General features: G+C 48.0%; 1 protein-coding gene across 10 annotated transcripts in view; it reads right to left on the reverse strand.

The window, feature by feature from the left end:
* STIM1 (stromal interaction molecule 1) overlaps positions 1-22,155 on the reverse strand; it is a 111,719-nt gene that overhangs the window by 45,551 nt on the left and 44,013 nt on the right. For all 10 annotated transcript variants that reach the window (XM_081001942.1, XM_081001943.1, XM_081001938.1 and 7 more), the window contains 2 exons: positions 12,796-12,926; positions 605-719 (listed from right to left, as the gene is read on the reverse strand). In XM_081001942.1, coding sequence (XP_080858068.1) covers positions 605-719; positions 12,796-12,926 — 246 coding nt within the window. The remainder of the gene's footprint in view (positions 1-604; positions 720-12,795; positions 12,927-22,155) is intronic.

The following is a 22,155-nucleotide window of genomic DNA, read 5'->3' on the forward strand; positions in this document are numbered from 1 at the left end:
TTTATTTGCATATTATTTTCACCCTGCTTCCTGTTCTACTGTAGCGGAGGAGTTGCAAATGCAAACTCGGTTTTAAAAAATGCAAAGTCGAAACCGGTCAAGGGCTGCACTGGAGGAAGCCACAGGCCAGCGGCAAGAGGGGCTTTGCTGAAGAAGGAGGAAGTGGCTTGGCTAAGGCGCAAGAGGTTGCTAGAGAGAGCAGGAGAGGGAGGGAGGAGCAGAGAGGCAGATTTTGAATACTGAGGACTTAAGAGCCTGCTGGAGTTCCACAGTTTAACTCTGCACTGTGAGAAGGACTTTCTTCCCTCTGCCCTGAATCTTCCAACATTCAGCGTCCGCCCACGAGTTTGAATGCTATGAGGGAGGGAGGCAGGCTTTTCCCTCTATCTACTTTCTCCGTGCCACGGATAATTGTATAAAAATTTATCATGCAGCCTCTTACTCGCCTTTTCTCTAAACTCAAAAGCCCCCAACGCTGCAGCTTTTCTTCGAAGGGGAGTTGCTCCACCCCCTTGATCATTTGGGCTTCCCTTTTCTGAACCTTTCCCAACTCTGCAGTCTCCTTTTTTGAGGTGAGGCAGCCAGAGCTGGACGCCAGCCTTACCTTCGGACGACTTCCAGGCCTTCCAAAGATCTTCCACGCTGATGTGCTTATCCTCCCCGTGGAAGGTGCTGTGTTTGACCGTTGGGTCATGGTAATTCAAGTCTTCCCTCAGGAACTGGAGGGGGAAAAACACAGCCCCAAGTCAACCAGTTGCACAAAGTCCCGTGTTTATCAGCTCCATCTGGTACGCAGGCTGAGACCCTCCCTGCCCACAGACTGCCTCGCCAGTGGTGAATGCTCTGGTTATCTCCCGCTTGGACTACTGCAATGTGCTCTACGTGGGGCTACCTTTGATGGTGACCTGGGAACTACAACTAATCCAGAATGTGGCAGCTAGACTGGGGACTGGGAGCAGCCGCCAAGACCATATAACACCAGTCTTGAAAGAACTACACTGGCTCCCAGTATGTTTCCGAGCACAATTCAAAGTGTTGGTGCTGACCTTTAAAGCCCTAAACAGCCTCGGTCCAGTATAACTGAAGGAGCGTCTCGACCCCCATCGTTCTGTCCGGACGCTGAGGTCCAGTGCCGAGGGCCTTCTGGCGGTTCCCTCGCTGCAAGAAGCCAAGTTACAGGGAACCAGGCAGAGGGCCTTCTCGGTAGTGGCACCCGCCTGTGGAATGCCCTCCCTTAAGATGTCAAAGAGATAAACAACTACCAGACTTTTAGAAGACATCTGAAGGCAGCCCTGTTTAGGGAAGCTTTTAATGTTTAACAGGTTATTGTATTTTAGTGTTCTGTTGGAAGCTGCCCAGAGTGGCTGGGGAAACCCAGCCAGATGGGCGGGGTATAAATAAATTATCATCCTCCTCATCATCATCATAATTATTATTAGGGATGTTTTCATTTTAACAGTGACTGTAAGGGCTACTAAAAGTTTGTTGGGTGTGGACAGGGCAGACCTAGGTTCAGAAACAACAAGGGAACTGGTCTGGGGGCTGAGCTACTTCACAGGGCTGCAGAAAGAATTAACACGCAAGAGCATGGTTTTGTGTAAGATATTAAACTGCAAGTCCCCAAGGAACGGGGGAAGCATCACTTGGAACACAGTAAGAGTCTGCCTGGATCAGACCAATGGTCCAACTAGTCCAGCATCCTGTTCTCACAGTGGTCGACCAGAGGCCTGTGGGAAACCTGCAAGCGGATCTGAGCACAAGAGCAGCACTTACACCTCTTGTGCCTTCCAGCCACTGCATTGCTGTCTCCCAATTATGGAGGCAGAGCCTAGCCGTCCTGGCTAGTCGCCATTGTTAGCCCTCGCCTCCATGAATCTGTCTAACCCTTTTTCAAAGCCATCTGGGTTGGTGGCTCTACTGTGGGAGAGAGTTCCACAGTCTGACTGCACGCTGAGTGATGAAGGACTTCCTTTTGTCTGTCCTGATGTGTCCTATTCACCCCACTCCTTGTAAAAAAAAAAAATCAGCAGCTTGTTTCTCCTTTTGGCTTCCCATCAGTCCGCAAGACCACCAGTTCCTCATCCCGGGCTGCTAACCTTTCCTGGAAGCCTTTAAGAAGGGTTTTTTAAAACACACCAACACACACACACTGAACCAATGGCCTCTTTTTGCATGCTTTTACTGCTGTCTCTGCTCTCACTGTTGCTATGCAAACCTTTACTGAAGCACAGCTGTTCACCTGAATGGGTTGTCCCCATTTGCAGTTCCTTAATGAGGCCACTGGCAGAAATGCAGCTTTGCTCACTAGACCTGTCCTGTCCCCCCATCACAAACGCCTTACTCTGCTACAGTGCTTTGCAGAGAAGCTAGAAAAAGGAGAGGTGGCCTTTCCAGCTGCTCCCATGGGAGATGAAAAGCAGCTGTCCACGTGGAGGCACAAGCGTGCAAAAGCACACCTAGCGGACCTGCTCAACAAGCGAGCAAGGCAGGCGACTCTGACCCTCTGAAGAAAAGCAAAGGTAAGTCTGCCAAGAAGAGGAAATCCATTCGCCGTGCGCAAACTGCAAATTCATCTTTGCTGCCGGGAGGCTAAGAATAAACTGCAGCATCACGTTCCTAAGCCACAGCCAGGACAAGCTGAATAGGCTGCATCTCTTTTTTCCTCCAAAGTTCTTAGCACCTGCCTATTAAAAGGCTATTCTGAAACTCACAGCTTCGGAGATGTGTGCAAGGGCAAGCAAAGGTGGCTTCCGAAACTCAGCCGCGAGATCAGGGCTCTCAAGTGTCTCTTTGCAAAGCCACACCTGAGCCCTCTCAAGGTTAATCACCACAGACCCCCTTCAACCGGCAGTTCTCTGCTTAGAGGTCCAGAAAGGTCAGCAGATGGAATGTCTTCCTGGCTAGTCATACCCTTCACTTCCTGAATCAACTGACGCCCAGGGACTTTGGATTCAGGAGGGATATTGGCAAAAAGTGGAACACACACACACACACACACACACACACACAAACACACACCCTGCTTCCATTCACTCATCCTTGTCATGATTTATATCTTTTCCCTCTCTGTCTGCAAAGTCAGATACCTGTAGTATCTAAAATTCAAAGAAACTTCCTCTTCAGTTTACACAGATGATATATTTTTAGACCAATTCTAAAGGCATTACATTAATCCCCCGTCACATCATGCTGTTGTTTTGAATGAAAACCACAACTGTTTTTGGAAAGCTACATACATTTTACAACCACTGACTTCCGAGTTGTTAATAGTCGCCAATTCTATAAAATCTATTTCTACCCTCACCCAGACCACACCATAATTCATTAAATAATTCAAGATAATTAACCTGAAAGGTTCCAAAGGATGGAAACCTTTCCACTCCTGATCAGTTTTTGTTGCTAGCGTTTTCCATCAGTGAAATCACCATTCCTTGTTACAAGCATCCATAAATATATCTCTTTTAATATGCAAAGGGCTTAACCCTAACCCTGGATTTCAGCTATAAATATATAGCAGAGCATAAGCTTTTAAGCACACTTCACACTTTCAGCAAAAGGCCTCAGTCACTTCCATATTTACAAGATATTCAGAAATGAAAAGGGGGTGTTGACAATGAGCCCAGCCAAACACACCCCTTCCAACTGCAAGTCCCCCTTAAAAAATGCCCTCTGGTGGGGGACAAACAGCTTTCACGTAGCAATGGCATGGGATGAGCTTGAAGGGGGTGATTAGAGGGAGTGTCCAAAGGCTCAGTGTCACTTTTGAGAGAGCGTCTTACAAAGTATTCCTCAAAACAGTGAGGGCACCCAGAGCAACACCTGGAAAGAGTATCTTTTGAAAGAGAGTGAGCTGTATGGGGAGACACAGTCCTTGGGAGTCTCCTGGGCCCTGATGGCCTGAAGGCGTTCCAAGTCAATGCCAACTAAGGTGGCAGAAGCTTTTGTGGGCCACCATTCTATTCATCAGATGCATGAAGGAGCTACCTAACTGAGGAGGTATATAAATAAATAAACCCTGCCTTAGGGTCAGTGGAGTGGACTCCCTTGGAAGGTGGTGAGCTCTCCTTTTGTGGAGGTTTTTAAGCGGAGGTTGGCCGGCCATCTGGTCAGGGATTCTTGAGACGTGATCCCTACGTTGGACGCATGGATGAGATGACCCTACAGAGCTCTATGATTTTATGACTACAGAGAGGATATATTCAGATAGGGCTTATTCACCTGGGAAGGGAGCCCATATAGGAGAAGGAAAACTCCTAAACCTCTGCTGCCTTGCAGGACATCTTTGGGAGGAAAAAAGCCACAGGAGTAAACCCTCTGCAACTCCAGAGTTGGGTTCCTAAGGCAATTGGATGACATCTTGCACGCCTCCTACCATCAACTCCTGCGGCCAAGATGGTGCCAAACGTCTTGCTTTCCTTTCCTTTGGACCATATCACCACACCTGAGAGGGGGGTCTTGTCATCTGGTAGCTCAGGACCTCCATACACACAGCCCAGGCTTGCACCCTCGGGAAGTCACTTTCGTACTGCTAACACAACTCTCTCTCTCTCTCTCTCTCTCTCTCTCTCTCTGTGTGTGTGTGTGTGTGTGTGTGTGTGTGAAATATCAAATACCAAAGGGCAAGCAAAGCAAAGCACCATTTTATAGAGAGATGTGGCACGGCAGAAAGCAGAACCCAAATGAATTCAGATTCCAGCTCAATATCGGTGTGACTCTCCACTACACCGCATTAAGCAAATTCCAGTGATCAAGAGGCTTAGTAAAACATCTAATGGGGGCCAATCCCTTTCCCAGCTGAGCCGCAAACCCATGCATGGTGCAGATGCCGCAAGATGAGTAACAGAGGGAGCAAGGAAGACAGTGGAAAAGGCCAGCCGAAGAAGACGGAAGAGCAGCTAATTGCAAAGGAGAGGAAGGAAAGCCTTCCTGGAGCCAGAAAGCGCTGAAGCTGCAACTGCAGGACTCTAGAAGTGCCCAGTGGATCCTTTTTCTGGAATGCCTCTCTCTCTCTGGCAGGCTGGCCAAGAGGCCCCTGACTGAGCAGAGTTTTGAAGCTGCACCGCCTGAAAAGAGGGATTAAGAAAATCTGTGCAGTCCTGTGACATTCTCAGTGAGCCAAGCTCATGATTTGAAAACGAAATGAAATAAAGGAGGGTGGTGGTGAGGAGGGCAGGGTGAACCTTCCCAGGATGTTCCAAGATCTCTGGAGATTATAAGCCACTGGGTGCAGCCAAACCAGGCAGGAATGCAAAGATAGAGATATCCCCTCCTGCGCCCCCCCCGCCCCACAGCCTGTGACCTCCACGGGGAACATGGCAATGTCATCTAGAGTGGCCAATGTGCACAGCTCAGAGCAGCCGTGATCTCCCCTAGGGATGTAGGCAGGGGAACCAGCTGTTGCTCAGTATATTTAGCTCAGGAAGGAAAAGTGATCTCCCGGTCGGCCCTCCTTCAGCACAGCCCCGGTGAAAACAGGCTTCCAAGGTCTCTTGGAAGAGGACACGGTCATAGAATCGTAGAACTGTAGTGATGGAAGGGACCCCAGGGGTCATCTAGTCCAATCCCCTACAAGCCAAGAACCACAGCTAAAGAATCCCTGGCAGAGGGACATATAACCTCTGCTTAAAAACCTCCAAAGAAGGAGAGCCCAGCACCTCTGGTGGGAATCCGTTCCACTACCGAACAGCTCTTCCTGTCTTCCGAACGTTTAGTCGGAATCTCCTTTCTTGCCATTTGGATCCACTGATTCAGGTCGCACCCTCTGGAGCAGCTGAAAACAAGCTTGCTGCATCTTCCATGGGGCAGCCCTTGAGATATTTGGAGGCGGCTATCAGGTCACCTATCAGGTGAGGCTGGAGCAGTTCTCCAGGAAGGAGCCAGTGTCCTGTAACTCAAGTGCAGGAGGTGGTGGGTCCTCTACATTGCCAGGAGATACGGAGCATGAGCTAAGCCAAAATGCATTCATAGGGCTGAGACCCCACCTGCCCGCAGACTGTCTTGCCAGAGTGGTGCATGCTCTGGTTATCTCCTGCTTGGACTACTGCAATGCACTCTACATGGGGCTACCTTTGAAGGTGACCCGGAAACTGCAACTAATCCAGAATGTGGCAGTTAGACTGGTGACTGGGAGCGGCCGCCGAGACCACATAACACTGTTCTTGAAAGACCTACACTGGCTCCCAGTACGTTAAAGCCCTAAATGGCCTTGGCCCAGTAGACCTGAAGCAGCATCTCCACCCCAATCGTTCAGCCCGGACGCTGAGGTCCAGCACTGAGGGCCTCGCTGTGAGAAGCCGAGTTACAGGGAACCAGGCAGAGGGCCTTCTCGGTAGTGGCGCTCACCCTGCGGAACGCCCTCCCACCAGACGTCAAAGAGGAAAACAACTACCTGACATTTAGAAGACATCTGAAGGCAGCCCTGTTCAGGGAAGTTTTTAATGTGTGACATTTTATGTATTATAATCTTTGTTGGAAGCTGCCCAGAGTAGCTGGGGAAACCCAGCCAGATGGGCGGGGTACAAATAAATTATTATTATTATTAGAATTAGAATTAGAATTGTAGAGTTGGAAGGGACCCCCAAGGGTCATCCAGCCCAACCCTCTGCAACTCAGGAATCACAACTAACAGCTGAGATCACTGGAGTATGGCAACACTAGAGGACAGAACGTTCATGTAGGCCTGCCTATCTACATGCCCAGCAGGGCTGGAAAATAACTCCTTTTAGCCACAAGTTTTAAGCCCCGAGGAAGCCAGGCACCTGGGATTCTGTCTCCCTCCCCAGGCTGTGGAGGTGAAGGCACACCTCCACAGGCAGATACAAAGGCCCACGGCACGTGCGGCCGAGTAATCCCAGCAGCAGAAAAAGCAGGCAGCTGGCCATGTTTCAATGGTGAGGTAACTGGCTCTTTCTGGAGAATGGGCTGAGAAGCACAGCGCACGGCCTCTTCTCAAAATTCAGGGACAGGACCAGAGGTGGGCGTGACCTCACCTGTGCAGGTAACAAAATAGCACAGGGGAGGCAGCCATCTCTCTCTCTGACTCCATTCCTTGAAATAGCAACATCTCCTTAGCCTGAGATGCTCAGCCAAGAAAGGACAAAGAAACTACGGTATCTCCTTATGGGATAGATTCCATGTGTATATATTTTGTAACCTAAGTCTGCCTTCTGGGATCCTTCTGTGAACAGAATGTGAGTAAACTAATTTATATACTTTAAAAAAAAAAAAAAATTCAGGGACAGCACTGCACACACATCAAGAGGTAAGGCAGGCAGGGCCCAACAGAAGCAATACAAAAGGAAAGTGCAATGGGGAGCGAAGAGGAAAGCAAGCTTTCAAGCAGCAGCACACACTTTGCAATTTTGGTAGGTCCTAACAAATAAACACTTAATTAGCAACCTTTAATTAATTAAAACATTTTGGTTATTTGATGGAAGGAAGACTATTATTGTTTTTACTGTTTTGTTGTTCATTTGGGGAGCAGGGAAAAGATAAAAAAATAAAGTGATTATAAATAAAGGTAATCATAATTAATAATCATAATCATAATTCTCCCCTGATTACTTGGAGCCGCTGTGGCATAATCGGGCAGAACTGTGGAGACCCAAGTTCGAATCCCGCCTCAGCCATGAATCTCGCTGGGAAGCCTTGGGCCAGTTTCTACCTATTGTAACTGAGTTTTATTAAATAAAATATCTGTCGACGCTAGGTGCACTGGGTATCCTGGGTGCAAGATGGAAAAGCAGGATATATAAATCTTTCAAAATAAATCAAATACGTGTGATGTCTTGTTGCCCCGCTGGGGAAATAAGTCATAAAACGGCTGATTTGGAATGTGTCATCATTCTTTGCTGCATCTTGGCCGACAAACAGGTTTGGCAAAGGGTGCTGCTAGCAACTTCCAAGGTAGCCTTGGGCTAGGGAGGTACAGGGCTTTCAGTGGACCCTAAGCACCTGCAGTTTCAGAAATGAATTCTGGGGTGCTCACCCCGTGATTCAGAGGACAAAGCTGCTGCTAATGTTACAGTCTGCAGGCAGGCATCTTTCCTCAGTTGCAAACCCAGAGCTGCCAATTCCCTTGGCAAAAATGCTGGAGGAGAGAGAAATCGGTTCAATTAAGTCACCGGGCACCTCGAGAGCTACGCCTGCCTCTGCGCGAAGACCAGAAATAGGCCGCCAATTGGAAGGGATTCCCCTTGGGGTTCAGGGGCGCTCCTTTTAATTGCGGTCCCTGCAGCCACCTCCGAACACACAGCAAACTCCTCTCCCCAGAGGGGAGCGTCAAGAAATGTGAAGAGAAGCACTCCCAGGCTGCGGATGGGCAAAGGTTTTGAGCAGCGCAGCTTAGCAAAACAAGAGAGCTGCTGAGCAAAAAATAATAACGGGAGCAAATATGCAGAGAGCTAATGAGCAAAAAGATGAGTGTGATATAAATGGTAAGGAAGGCAGACGTCTGAAGCCGGGTTCTGTCTCTCCTCCACCGCCAAGTATCTAGTGCTCTCAAGACTGGAGTCAGGAAGGAAGGTGCACTTCTAAGATTCCTGCCCCTGGCTTGAATAGGGACTTGCAGAAAACAGAGAATAAAGACTCCCTTCCGAAAAAGAGCTAGGCTGGCTCCCTCCTTCCTGTCCTTCCCCTGGCAGGTTTATTCCAACAGGCCTTAAGGGACTAACTGTTTTTTTAAGGAATTTTAACAAAGGTGTGCCAATTTTATTATCTGTATGTTTACAGATTTGTTTCTCTGTTGCTTGAACTTATTAGTGGTTACTTATATATTTGGCTTTTTGTATTTTATCTGTCTTGTCTTAATTTGTGTAAGCCGCGTTCAGTCTTCATTATTATATTATAAATATAATAATGACAGTGATAAATACAGCTACGTCCCGTGCTCACAGGCTTTGCATTTCATGTCAAAGGCCAAGTAAAACTTCATTCAACTTCCTTTTGCTCTTATGCCTAATTCTATGTCCGACAGTCAATTCCTCAATAAATATAAACCGAGTTTAGAGTATCTGATGTTTTAAGCTGCGTGTTTGCTTAGGTTTTGCCTAATGCCTCTTCAAAACTCTAAACTGGTGTTGGGATTTGTGCTCTGAAAGAGCTTAAGCAGGAACAGAGGAATGGTCCCGACAAGTTATAGCAGATTCCATGAGTGTAATCCCAGGTTTTGCCTGTATCTCTAGACTCCCTTTAAAACAAGAAACTGAGGGCTGGGGGCACCAAATACCCCAGAATTAAGGACTGGTTAGGAAGGTCTGTTCATTTATTACTGCATTTATATCCCCTCTTTCCTCCAAGAAGCTCAAGAAGCCGTACATACTTCTCCTTCCCATTTTATCCTCACAACAACCCTGTGAGTAGGTTAGGCTGAGAGCGAGTAACTGGCCCAAGGTCACCAGTGTGTTTCATGGCTGAAGTGGAGATTCGAGGCCTGGCCTCTCCCAGGTCCTAGCTCAACACTCTAACCACTACACCACCAGACCACTAGTCCATCAACCTCAATATTGTCAACAATTACCGGCAGCCATTGACCAGAGTTTCAGCTGGGAATCCATCTCCCTCTCTACCAATTAGCTGTGATCAAAAGCTGGTTTCCTTTATTCTTGACATCCAAATATTAAGATGTCACCCCGGGACGTGAGAAGGATAGTGACAGAACTGCAGCAATCTTTGACAATCCAAGTATCGGGCAGGTACCTTGCAAATGACAAATGCTGTACAAATGATAAGCGGAAGAGATCATATATATGCAGGTCCCGCTATCCAAATGCTTGTTATATGAAAATCACTTATCCAAATATGAGTAACTAGTACCCAAATCTCGCTATACACGTCGCAGATTCAGATATGCAAGCTATTTTGTGTTTTGCTGGTCTGTGGCAGCTGCTTTGCCAGAAACCATGGTGGGAAGGAGGGAGGGGGAGAGATAGGACAGAGAAGAGAGCATTTTCCCCTTCCTTGTTTGCCTTTTGCTAGATTTCAGTGGGTTTTCCTGGGTTTTTTGTCACTTTGGGGTCCAAATTCCATGGCTGGGAATGCACCAGAAATTTCCCCATAGGAATCAATAGAGATTGTTGACTTGTTATGCGAAGGCTCGCCTAAGGAACGTTTTCTGAGAACGCATTGCGTTTGGCTAGCAGGACCTGCTTGTGTGTATGTGAACATGCTCTGATTCAGCTTTGACTCACACAGCCTCAGCTCCACAGGAAAGAGATTACTGGAAAAACACAGCTTTCCCGTTCTGCACAGAACGCAACCTGACAGCATCACTTTTGCCTAATGAAAGAAAGGCCCCGAGTACTTCAGCTTAGTGGAATCAGAAGTCAGAGCCAAGAGCAATCAGGCTTACATGTTTAAGCATGTCCAAGTCAAGACATTTCCCCTGGGAAACTGCCCTTCAGGCAGCGAAAGGAGGGCTGAGAAAGTCCTAAATGCACTGGGAGGGGGAGAAGAAGACTCAAAAGGCGCATCTCCCTGGAGAAGATGCTACACCTAGATGTAGGCTGTGAACACCCATTGGGCAGGGCAGGTTGCTCAGATGCGGGAAATGCCTTGCTTCCAAAGACAACAGTTGAGATCCCCAGCTCTTGCTCAGCTACAAAGAAAAGGACTCAGCTTCCACTGCACGCCTTGAAAGCGGAGTCCTTGGCTCTTTCTGCAGCTCCAGATTAAAATTAATGGTTCCCCCCCAAAAAAAATCTATTTCCAGTGCCATTATCTGGAAAAAGAGGTGCCAGAACTCACCATGAACACCTCCCTCGTTCTCTTAGAATGGCAATGGTGCCCACCTGGCAGGTGCCGGAACTGAGTTCCAGGGAGTTCCGGCTGAAGAAGAGCCCTGTCTATATCCGTTAAAAGAACATCAGAAAGCAACTGCAGTAGTCCAGGCCTTAAGGGGAAACGGGGAAGGAAGGTTCTTAATCTGAGCTTCAGAGTTGTGGCTTGTTTCTTTAAGAGCTCTAGGGAGGATTCCTTTCTAAGCAGCTCTGCTCATGAGAAATCCTCCAAACATAGTTTGGAAAAGAAAAGGACACCATTTAGATAGTCGCTTTTCATTCTGCTAACTCGGCTAGGGCCTCACCACCTCATAACAATTTTGGTGAACCTGGCGGTGTGCTTAAAAATAGATACAGAAGTCCAGAGCCTTGCACTCCAATGCTAAACACATATATTTGGAATTAACGCCACTTACTTAGTGGTACTTCCAAGGGTGGTGCTTAGAAATCACAAGGCAAAAACCTACATGTGGAAATGGACAACGGATGCAAAATGCAGCTACCCAAAGGCAACTCACCCATTAGAGGTGGAGGAGATGTATCTCTTTCAAGAAGAGAAGGAAGGTTAAGGGAAGCCCCAGTGCTGCAGGAGGCAGGAGTGTGCAGCTGACTCTCAGGCTCAGCTTCTACACACACATAGGGCCTCCTCATGCTCTCCATTTTCAAGATGCGCAGCAGAAGTACAGGAGGACAAATGCCGCCTCTCAAGAGTAGCTGGACTACGACTGCCCTAAAGCTGGAGGGAGCAGGTGGAAGGATTCAATAAGAAAGTCCCAGAGCTTAAGGGCAGCTTGGCATTTTCCATCTTCTTTTTGCTCCAAAAGACAAGCAGAGAGCGGCACAACGGAAAACCTCCCCTATTTCTGTGTCTCATTCATCTCTAAGCATATGAAATTGTTATGAGAGTGGCAGGAAGGGAGAGGAGGTTGTTGCCCTGTGCTGGTTTTAAATCAAGCAATCATCTCCCCCCTTTTTTGCTAGGAACTTCTTGGCTAATTTGCAGGGGGTGGGGGGAGAGTATAGCAGCCAGATGGGGGAGGCTGGGTGGTGGCAGATGTCCACTGGGGAGACTCAGAGAATTCATAAAATGGTGGAGTTGGGAAGGACCTTCTCGGTAGTGGCACCCGCCCTGTGGAATGCCCTCTAACCAGATGTCAAAGAGAAAAACACTACCAGACTTTTAGAAGACATCTGAAGGCAGCCCTGTTTAGGGAAGCTTTTAATGTTTAATAGGTTATTGTATTTTAGTGTTCTGTTGAAAGCCACCCAGAGTGGGCGGGGTATATTATTATTATTATTATTATTATTATTATTATTATTATTATATAAGGACCCCTCAGGTTCATCTAGTCCAACCCCTCACAATGCATTGGGTCCTGGACTGACAGAGGTTTTGCTGAGCGTAATCTTTGTATGGTTCATAAGAGCAGCCTGCTGGGTCAGGCCAATGGCTCATCTAGTCCACCAACCAGATTCTCCAAAGAGAAATCCACAAGCAGGACCTGAGCACCAGACCCCTCTCCCCTCCTGCAATTTCCTGATATTCAGAAGCATGGCTGTCTCCAGATATGGAGGCAGAGCACAGCCACCCTGGGTGATACCCATTTATAGCCCTCTCCTCCTCCCTTAATTCGCTTAGTCCTCTTTTAAAGCCACCTAGGTTGCTGGCCAGCACTGCTTCCTGTGGTGCAGGTGGAGGTGGCCAAGAGCTCCAGTCTAACATCAGCTTCCCCGACCTGGTGCCCTCCAGATGGCCAGGCTAGCTGGGGCTGATAGGAGTTGTAGTCCAAGACACCTCCTACCCAAGCTGACTGTGTCACCTCTTGCTTGATTTATTAAATTTGCATACAGCCCTTCATCCAAAGACCACAGGGCTGTTTACAACGTAAGATTTTAGAATCTCTGTGCTGTGCGGAGAGGATGCCGGGTCCCCCGAAACATATGTACAGTAAGTGGAGTGGGAAGGTCAGGAAAGGGAACGGAGACCGAGAGAGTGGGGTGCCCTCTGCTGTGCCCTCACCTCATCGCTCTCCTCCACGTCGACATCGCCATTGGCATCGTCGTCCATCTGCTTGTGGATGTTGAGGACGGCCTCGAAGCTGAGCTGCTCGTCTTCGTTGTGGCACAAGGCCTGGTCGATGCGGCAGAATTCTGTGGGCAGGGAGGATAAAAACAAAAAGGGTGAAGTCATGCCCCAAGACGTGGCATTTTGCCTTGCCGGTTCTCCAGACAGGTGGGAGGGGAAACGATATTGGCCTTTGGAGACAACTGAGAACAATTGGGCTTCGTTTTTGGAGGAAGAGTGGTGAGTCAATCTAGCCGGGACATGCGACATCCCAAGAGCTAACCTCTAAACCAGTGCATGAGGCCTAATCCCCACTTGACAGTCACTTGGGACACAGCCATTCCATCGGTGGGAGAAACAGGAAGAAGAAAGCTTCCTCCATCAAGCTGTGTTGGAAGCCCCTCTCCACCAGACACCTCCAGCCCCCAAACAGGGCCAGATGGGCATTATTGGAACAACAGAAATTGGTGCCCGAGTTCTGATTTTCCTCTTCCCTCCCTGTCCCCTTTCCCTTGTGTTTCGTTGTTTTTTCAGGCTGTAAGTCTGCGGATAGGGATGGGGATAGGGATAGCATAGGGATAGGGACAGTCTTGCTATATATAAGCCGCTCTGGGAGCCCTTGTTCTATAAATCAATCAATAAAGCCTCACGGCTTGGGGTGGAAGGCACTCCACACATGCTCAGAGGTGCTACTACACAACTTTCAAGACTGCGCCTGGCTCCTGAAATGCTACATGATTTCACTTTGGAGCAGCAGTTTCCTGCATTCCTGCAAAAGACAAGTGTTCCTAACCAAAGAGGCTGGGAGTGGAGGGGTTGAGGGAATCCTTTTTGACTCCAGAAGGTAGGAAGGATATTGCTTTAAATACAGATCTTTTCCTTGGTTCATTCAAATGATTTTGTACAAGCTGCTCTTCATTGTCCTCACAATCCCAGAACAGGGAACAACATTAAAACGCAATAAAACAATATTTCGTTTAAATACAACTTAAAACCAAACAAGAAAAGACAGCACTTTGCTAAAATCCTTGGATGAATAACCACATTTTTAGGTGGCATCAAAAAATCATAAATGTTGGTGCCCCTTACACCTAGGAGGGGAAGGCATAGGGGCTGCTGGGATGCACCAGAGCAGTGGTTCCCAGACATTTTGGGGTCTCCGCCAGCTTGGTTCCACAAACTCATCCCCACTGCCCCTCCCCTATAAAAAGCATTGTTCAGAAGGGTGGTTTGCACAACCCACTAGGGAAGATAACAGCACAATAAAATTCAAAGCAATGACCATTAATTGCACAGTTATCCAGAATCCAATTAAAACTATTTAGTTTAATTAATTCAACAAAGCTGATGAGCTTGATCCAGTGATTTCAGCGCCATTGAGTTTGAAGCAAGTCAAATAGTACACAGATTAGGGAAAACCTCCAGTGGCTGTAATGCAAGCAAGAGAACACATTTCGGTGCCCAGTTTTGCACCAGACGGCAGCCACAGAAACCTTCGGACTGCCTGCTCGAAGGCCGGAAAAGCTGGGCTGGAAAAGCTGGGCCGGAAAAGCCTTGCCCTCATTATAGGGACATCACACACCTTGTGCAGACAGACAAGAATGTAAAGGACCTGTCAAGAGCTCAAAAATGGGATCAAGGCAAAGGGAAGAGCCCTTAAGCGAAAGGTGAACAATGACGCTAAGCCTCTTGACAGCACCAACAACAGAGGACTGTGTATCTCTGGCATTCCCAGACCTCCCCCCCCACCCCCAAATCCAATATCAAGGTGTCTAATCACTGCAGATCTAAACAAGGGAGCTCTTCTCAGGTTTCAAACATGGACTTCTCCTGCCCTGCTCCCTCCGTGCATCGCTTAAATATGTGCCGCTGAATATGTGCTGTTGGGTCGCAAGCCAGGAGCAAAGGAAACACGAAGAAGGGGAAACCGGCAGGCTGCGATATGGAGCAAGTTTCAAAAGCTAAAGGAGGCCTGATGAGTCAGAGGACTGCAGAGAGTGGCAACTTTCTGCAAGCGCAGGTGTCTGCTGAGGACATGCTCAGCCGGCTGACACACACACAGCACAGCCCTGGAGGATTTGCTCATGCTTTGCCTGGAATTGCAGGTGTCTATATAAAAGCAGTGGGTGGGTGGGGAGCCAGGAAGGGGGGGGGGGGAGTTGGGTGCACTGTCGAGAAAACAGCAGAGCAAGCTTGGTTTCTGCTGCTCCAGAGGAGAGGACCCAAACCAATGGATTCAAAGGACAAGAAAGGAGATTCCAACTAAACATTTAAAAACTTTCTGATTGTAAAAGCTGATCGACCATGGAAAGTGGTGGGCTTTCCTTTGCTGGAGGTTTTTAACTCTACACTCCTATGATTCGATGACTCTCCCAGCCCTCCAGCCACTGCTAGAGCTCTATTCCCTGCTGTCCCCAAGGGAGCAAGATGCAATCCCAGTTCCCTGCAACTCCTGAGACGCCCTCCCCCATTCATTCAGCCGGCTTCCCGCAAGGAGAATTAGGCCAGCTCCAACACCCCCCCCAAGAGGGACCAGAGACACTCGGATGACTTTCAAGACACATGAGCCAAGAGTCATGAGTTTGGACTGAGAGTTGTGCTTGTTGCTCCAGTTTCACGCTTCGCACGCAGTCTAGGACAGACCTACCCTATAGCCCGGCTTTCTCTTCACCGCTACCCATCATGGCAGTCTGCCCTCATAGGGGAGTTATGTGATGAAGGCATCTTGTTTATCTTGTTAACCTAGATTCTCGTGCCTTTAAAAACGGCGAGACAAGCCCAACTGTAGCACCCTATGGGCAAGTCGTTCCGCTTTCTGTACTTGTACCCAAGTGCAACACCCCTGCAAGTCCCATCAGGCACGAGGAATTTGGAGCATCCTTAGCCGGGAAACTCATCTGTTCCTCCCTTTCCCTACCATGGCTGCCAGGAGTGAGCAAAGCAGCAGGTCTACCTGTCGCGAGGGCTGGGCGATATATTGATATATCGTCCAAAACCAGTTTGAAGTCCCTATCGTGATATCAGTTTCGTAATTTTTGACCTGGCAATATATCACAAATCATGAATGTGTTTGTGTGCTATGCAAAAACCACAATGTGGGGGGAACCATGAAGCCAGCCAATGCTTCTTTTGAGTCCTGCAGCCCCTGCTAACTCTGCAGGCCCAGCTCTCTCCTGCTTCATGCAGCGGGCAGAAAATCACAAGAGCCGGCCCTGCAAAAATCACGGTGCGGGGGAAACTGTGCAGCCAGCCAATGCCTCTACATACCTGTAGCTCCATCCTTATTTCAGACATTGTGGTATATTGGTATATTGTGATGTTTAGCTGGTGATACATCCCAATGCTGGAAACCAGATATTGCCCAGCCCTATCGGTCACGCCTTTATCAAAGGCACGAGAATCCCAAGTAGGTGGGGAAGGGGGTGGCAACCATAGAGGAAGCAGGTGCAATGGGAAAGAAATGGGGGGGGGGCAAAGCTGGCGGGTATCCATTATTTTATTTGTTTTAAAAAATGCACAGCACTGTATGATAAAAATATATCAAATCGGTTTACAGCAATAAAACCAAAATCATACAGTAAAAGCATTTGGGGACCCATTTCTTTGGTTTTTTACCTTCTGTTTGTATGGTTGTAATGTTACTGTTCATAGAATCACAGAACTGTAGCGCTGGAAGGGATCCCAAGGGTCATCTAGTCCAACTCCCTGCAATGCAGGAATCACAGCTCAATAGTCCTCGACAGTTGGGCATCTAACCCTGTTTGAAATCCTCTATCACCTTCTGAGGGAGTCCGTTCCTCGGTCAAGTTCTTTCTCGTGTTTAGCTGAAATCCCCTTTCTTGTCATTTGGATCCACTGGTTCAGGTCCTCCGCTCTGGAGCAGCAGAAAACAAGCTTGCCCCACCTTCCATGCTGTAAAGCCTTTTCTTTTCAGTGCGGCTTATTGTGTGCAGGTGGGAGTTTTATTGTGCTGGCTGCTTTCATTGTCTCTCTTTCTTACTCTCTCCCTTTGACCGGAGTTGCAGCTGGAGAATTGCTGCTGCTTTTCCTACTGCTGTTTCGGTGTTTGATTGTTTTTTTTGTAAACTGTGTTGTTAAAAAATTTAATTTATGGTTTGGCTGTGTGGTGGGCCACTGTGGTTTAAAACAAATAAATAAGAGGGGAAGACCAGATGAGAGCAGAGATCATTTCCAGTGGCTGCCTTGCACTTGAGGAACCTCCGCGCAGGAATTATTCAAAAGCAGCGTGGGATCCTTCTATCTGGGGGCGTGCTGCCTTGCTATTGCGGTCACATCTGTATAGTTACAAAACCAGGAGCTTGAGACACACCGCTCAGGCAGACTAGAAATCCAACAGACACGAGTGCATACCGTGAAAGGCTGAAACCAATCCATCTTTCAATGGCTTTTTAACCATCCTGACTGTCAGCAAAGAGGCAGAATGAGCAACGGTTTTAAGAAAGGGCTGAGCAACGGTTAAGTGACCCCCCATGGAAGTGGACCAAGTCTCTGGGGGGCCCCCACCCATTTCGTAGCACCCCAGGGCAGCCAGGCACCATACTGTTGTCGCACAGCTCACATGGCAACTATCAATGCCATCAAAACATTATGTGCCCATTATTCAAATTTCTTCTCCTTAGCTGGGGCACAATCCACGGTTGCACAACGCCTAGCGTTTCCTTTCCGGCTTACTGGTTTCAGATGGATTTTGTCCTCAGAGTCTCAAGTTGCAGGCGGTCTTAATTCTCTTTGATATTATCTTTATCAGCACTCGAAAAGGGCTGCCTTAAATCCTTCAAGGCCAGCTACCCCAAGAGGTACTTCAGAATAATAAAAGGAGGCCGGGAGGAAGCAGCGAAGCTTGGGCTGAAGCACCACCCTTGGTGCCTCAGTTTATTCATTCTGGAAAGGCGGCCAAGAGGGAAACTTATCTCAAAAAGTTAAAACTTGTTACAGAATCCCAGAAAAACAAAGTGAGGTAGAAGGGGGTGGGGAGAGAGCACGATCAAACATTTTATTTTGATTATTTCCAAGAAGGGCACACAAAAATGCTGAGCTTTTTTGGGGGGATGGAGTCTTCAATTTATCTGAGCTCTAATGTGCATCTGTGTATTAAGGCAGAATCTCCTGGAGGTAGAATCACAGAACTAAATCACAGAACCACAGCTAAGAGCACCCGTGCAAACACATGGGAATTAAAAATCTGCACCCCAAATTCTCTAGGCATGCCTTGAGAGCTGTTGCAACCCCGAGCAGCTCTCAAGGAATGTGCCACTCTCTCCTTATTTATATATATAAAAAAATCTTCATACCACTGTGCCATAAAAAAATACACCAAAGCAGTTTACAGCAATAAAACCATACACTAAAAGCCATAAAGAGAGTTAAAAACAGACATCACTTTAGCATTGTGTGTTCTTAATTGCCTGCATAGGTCTGGTAGAATAGCAAAGTTTTCAGCAGGCATTTAGAAGTTGGCACAAAAGGCACCTGCTGAATATCTGAAGTGAATTTCAATAGGGACAAATGTAAGGTTCTGCACTCAGGCAGGAAGAACCAGATGCAGATATTAGATGAGGGACACCTGACTTGCGGAAAAAATCCAGGGGTCTTAGAAGACCACAAGCTGAACACAAGCTGACAATGTGATGCAGCCGCAAAAGGGGCTAATGCTATTCTAGGCTGCGTCAACAGAAGTATAGGGTCCAGATCAAGGGAAGTCATAGTACCACTAACTTCTGCCTTGGTCAGATCACACCTGGAATACTGTGTCCAGTTCTGGACACCAAAATTGAAGAAGGGTGTTGACAAGCTGGAAGATGTGCAGAGGAGGGCAACCAAAATGACTAAGGGTCTGGAAACCGAGCCTTAAGAGAAACTGTTGAAGGAGCTGGGTATGTTTAGCCTGGAAAAGAGACCGAGACCGAGACTGAGAGGAGATATGATAGCCATCTTCACATATCAAGGGGGCTGTCACATGGAAGAGGGAGCAAGCTTGTTTTCTGCTGGTCCAGATGGCAAGACCCAAACTAGTGGATTCAAATGACAAGAAAGAAGATTCTGAATAAACATTAGAAAGAACCTCCAGGTATAGGGCAATATACAAATTCAATAAATAATAATAATAATGGTTGAGATTCCTGCATTGCACAAGGTTGAACTAGATGCCTCTGGGGTCCCTTCCAACTCTACGATTCTACCTGAAGATGTCAAGAATTGAACAAGGGACCTCCTGCATGCAAAGCAATTGCTCTCCCAGGAGCTACAGCCCCTTCCTCAACTAGGGATTTCTGGCTCAAGTCCCACACGGCCTCCATCTGCTCTTGCACAAGTGCCACTCATTTACACGCAGGGGAAGAAATCCTTGATACATCTGGAAGCATGAAGGTTGAGCATATTTAATGACAAAGTAGTCCATTTGGCTATTTCTGCAGCAAAAGGGCCCAAGGAACTGGCTGGAAGCCATTCTAAATTAAGCAGGTAAGAGCCAGAGAGCACCAGGCTGCACAGAGAGTGATTGGAGAAGCGAAGGCTCCTTGGCAGCAAAGCAGGGGAAAGGCCAAGGCAAGCACAAGAGCAATGCTCCTTTGCAGGCAACCCCCAAGAGTTTCTAGGTCCCACCTATGTTTGGGACTCTTTAGGGACTGAGCAACCAGGGTCACTGTCTCACTCAGTGCACTCACATATTGCACATAGGCCAGAGTTCGAAACTCTCATTGCTCTAGGCGCATTTTGTGACAGGGAATTTCATCAGTGCGAGCAGTTTCTGAGCTCTGGGTGCAATACAGCGCCTAAGATTTCAGAGTAAAACTGCAGAGTGGAAGGAAAAGAGGACCTTTTTCTGCCTCCCCACTTCCAGTTACTCTCTGAAGACTGGAGAAGAGACCCTCTTAAGAATATTAGGGGGGCGGGCAGGGGAAATGAACATAATATTTTAGCTGCAGTTCATTCATTTTCAGCTTTGTATTCTTGTTGTAAAAAGGTGCACCTAGACATTCCGTTGCTGCGCCCATAACCTAGGTTTAAGGTGCCATTTAGCTCCTAGCTTTCATATCTGAATTTCTAACACTGACGTGGGTGTACAGCCTCCAGAGGGTAAACACAGAAACAACTGAGGGTCACCAATTTAAAGGATGCAAGCTGGTTTTCTGCTGCTCCAGGAGGGAGGACCCAAACCAATGGATTCAACTTACAAGAAAGGAGGTCCTGACTAAACATTAGGAGGAACTTTCTGGTGGTTGTTGCTGTTTAGTCGATTAGTCGTGTCCAACTCTTCATGACCCCAAAGACAAGAGCTGCTTAACATCCTCAGAAGGTGGTGGACTCTCCCTGCTTGGAGGCTTTTAAGCAGAGGTTGGGGTGGCCACCAGTCTTGGATTCTTGAGCTGTGATGTCTGCATTTCAGGGAGTTGCAACTAGATGCCCCTTGGGTACCCTTCCAGCTCTACAATTCTGCAATTCTATTATTCTAAGCTACAGAATCGAATCATATACCCCAAAACCTACAATGCTGCCACACACTGCGCTTGACCACCATCCCATCTCTCCCAGAACGGTCTATGCTGACTGGCATCAGCAGCTGCCCAAAGTCTCAGACCTCATCACTTGGAGTTGCCAGGGACTAAACCCTGGGTCCTTCTGCATGCATCCTCACTGTTTTAACGGCTGTGTGCCTTTTGGTTCCCACCCACGAAGCTCCAAAGAACACCCCCCCCCCGTGTGACAACTGGGCAGGGAAAGCAGGAACAAACCGCCTCGCCGTCATCTTCTGCAGAGGAAACAGAAAATGCCAGCCTCGCCCAGAGCACGCTGTGCTGACACAGGAACAACTGGAGCCCGGCCAAGGGTTTTCGCCGCGTTATCGGCAAGTGCCACTTTGCTCCAGCTCAAGCACAATCCACTTCCGTCAAAAGCTCCCTGAGCTCTGAGCCTGGCAAAGCAGATCGGCGCTGCAGGGGAGCCTTTCAATGGTGCAAAAGCCAAGAAAGAAAAGGGATGGAAGGGAAGCCATGCAGGCAGGTTTAAGAGCAGAGTTATGCTTTCCTTGAATCACCCAGCCATTTCCTCCCCTTCTTCTCCGCCCCCAGTGGTACAATCTGTATAGCCAGAAAGAACAAACACGCTAGGATCTCCACCCCCCAAGCGGCAGAACTTCATGCGCAGGACCTCCTGTACGCTGGACTGGAGAAGGGCTTTGTTTGCGCATGTGGTTTTTAAGTACACAGCCACACAAAAGCAGAATGCTATGTATATACAAAGCCCGGCACCCCGCCAGATTTCCTCCCCATCTCTCACCAAACACCTTCCTCCAGCTCTTTCAAAGAGGTGCAACCCAGGAACGTCCAGGAATGTTTGTTTCGGCCGCTAGAACTGTTAGGCGAGGAGATGGCCCTTCAGGATGACTTGCGGACACATGACGAATTTCTACGCATCGTTCCACACCACATAGTTAAACTGTGGAACTTGCTCCCACAGGAAGTAATGATGACCAGTGCCCGAGATGACTTTATAAGAGGATAGGACAAATTCTTATGTTCTTATTGCTGAAAGTCTAGCTAAAGATAAAAGACCACCCAAGCACTATACTTAAGCCACCCTGAGCTCTCTGAAGGGAGATGTTAGGTAACAAGAGCCACTTAAAATATATAACAAACAGAAGAACAACCGGCAAAGAGGTGTCACAAAGATCTGCACTTCCCTGTCAAAGGTGGGATGTATTCAGCAGCGTTATAGTGGAGGGAATAATTTGGGTCTCTTGGCAGCCTTAAACCAGGCCATCTTCTCTAGAATGACAGAGCCCCAGTTTTGCTGCCCAGAGGCAACTTCTAATGCCGTCTCCTGTCCAAACAAGAACAGCCACGCCTGAAACCTCCCCATACCAGACCATGTCTCAGAGTGCCATTATAAACCCACGTCTCTTGCAGCCCCTCCTCTGGCTGCTTTCTTCTGACTCACATAACCGTTCTGTTTCAATCACCTGGCAAGCTCCGACTCCTGCAATTCCACCACAACGCAAGCCTGGGAAGACAGGGCCTGGTCACAGAACCAGGAATGTGCCCCGCAGGCTTCTGCGCCAAGCCTTTCCTCCTGTCATCCAGGGATCCGATTTCATTTCTAAAATATTTTCGGCCTGAGCTGCTCCATGTTAAATGGAGTCTTGTGAGTTCCCCTGCAAACAGGGAAGCAGGGAGCAGGCCAGCAGGGGCAAGATTCAGCGCTGGAAAGGGTTCAAGAAAGGGCCACCCAAATGGTCAAGGGGCTGGAGCGACACTCCCCTCTCCCCAAAGGTTGTAGCGTTTAGCGCTTTTTAGTTTA

The sequence above is a fragment of the Podarcis pityusensis genome (genome assembly GCF_964106645.2).
Source record: "Podarcis pityusensis genome assembly, chromosome: 4".
Classification (NCBI taxonomy): Eukaryota; Metazoa; Chordata; class Lepidosauria; order Squamata; family Lacertidae; genus Podarcis; species Podarcis pityusensis.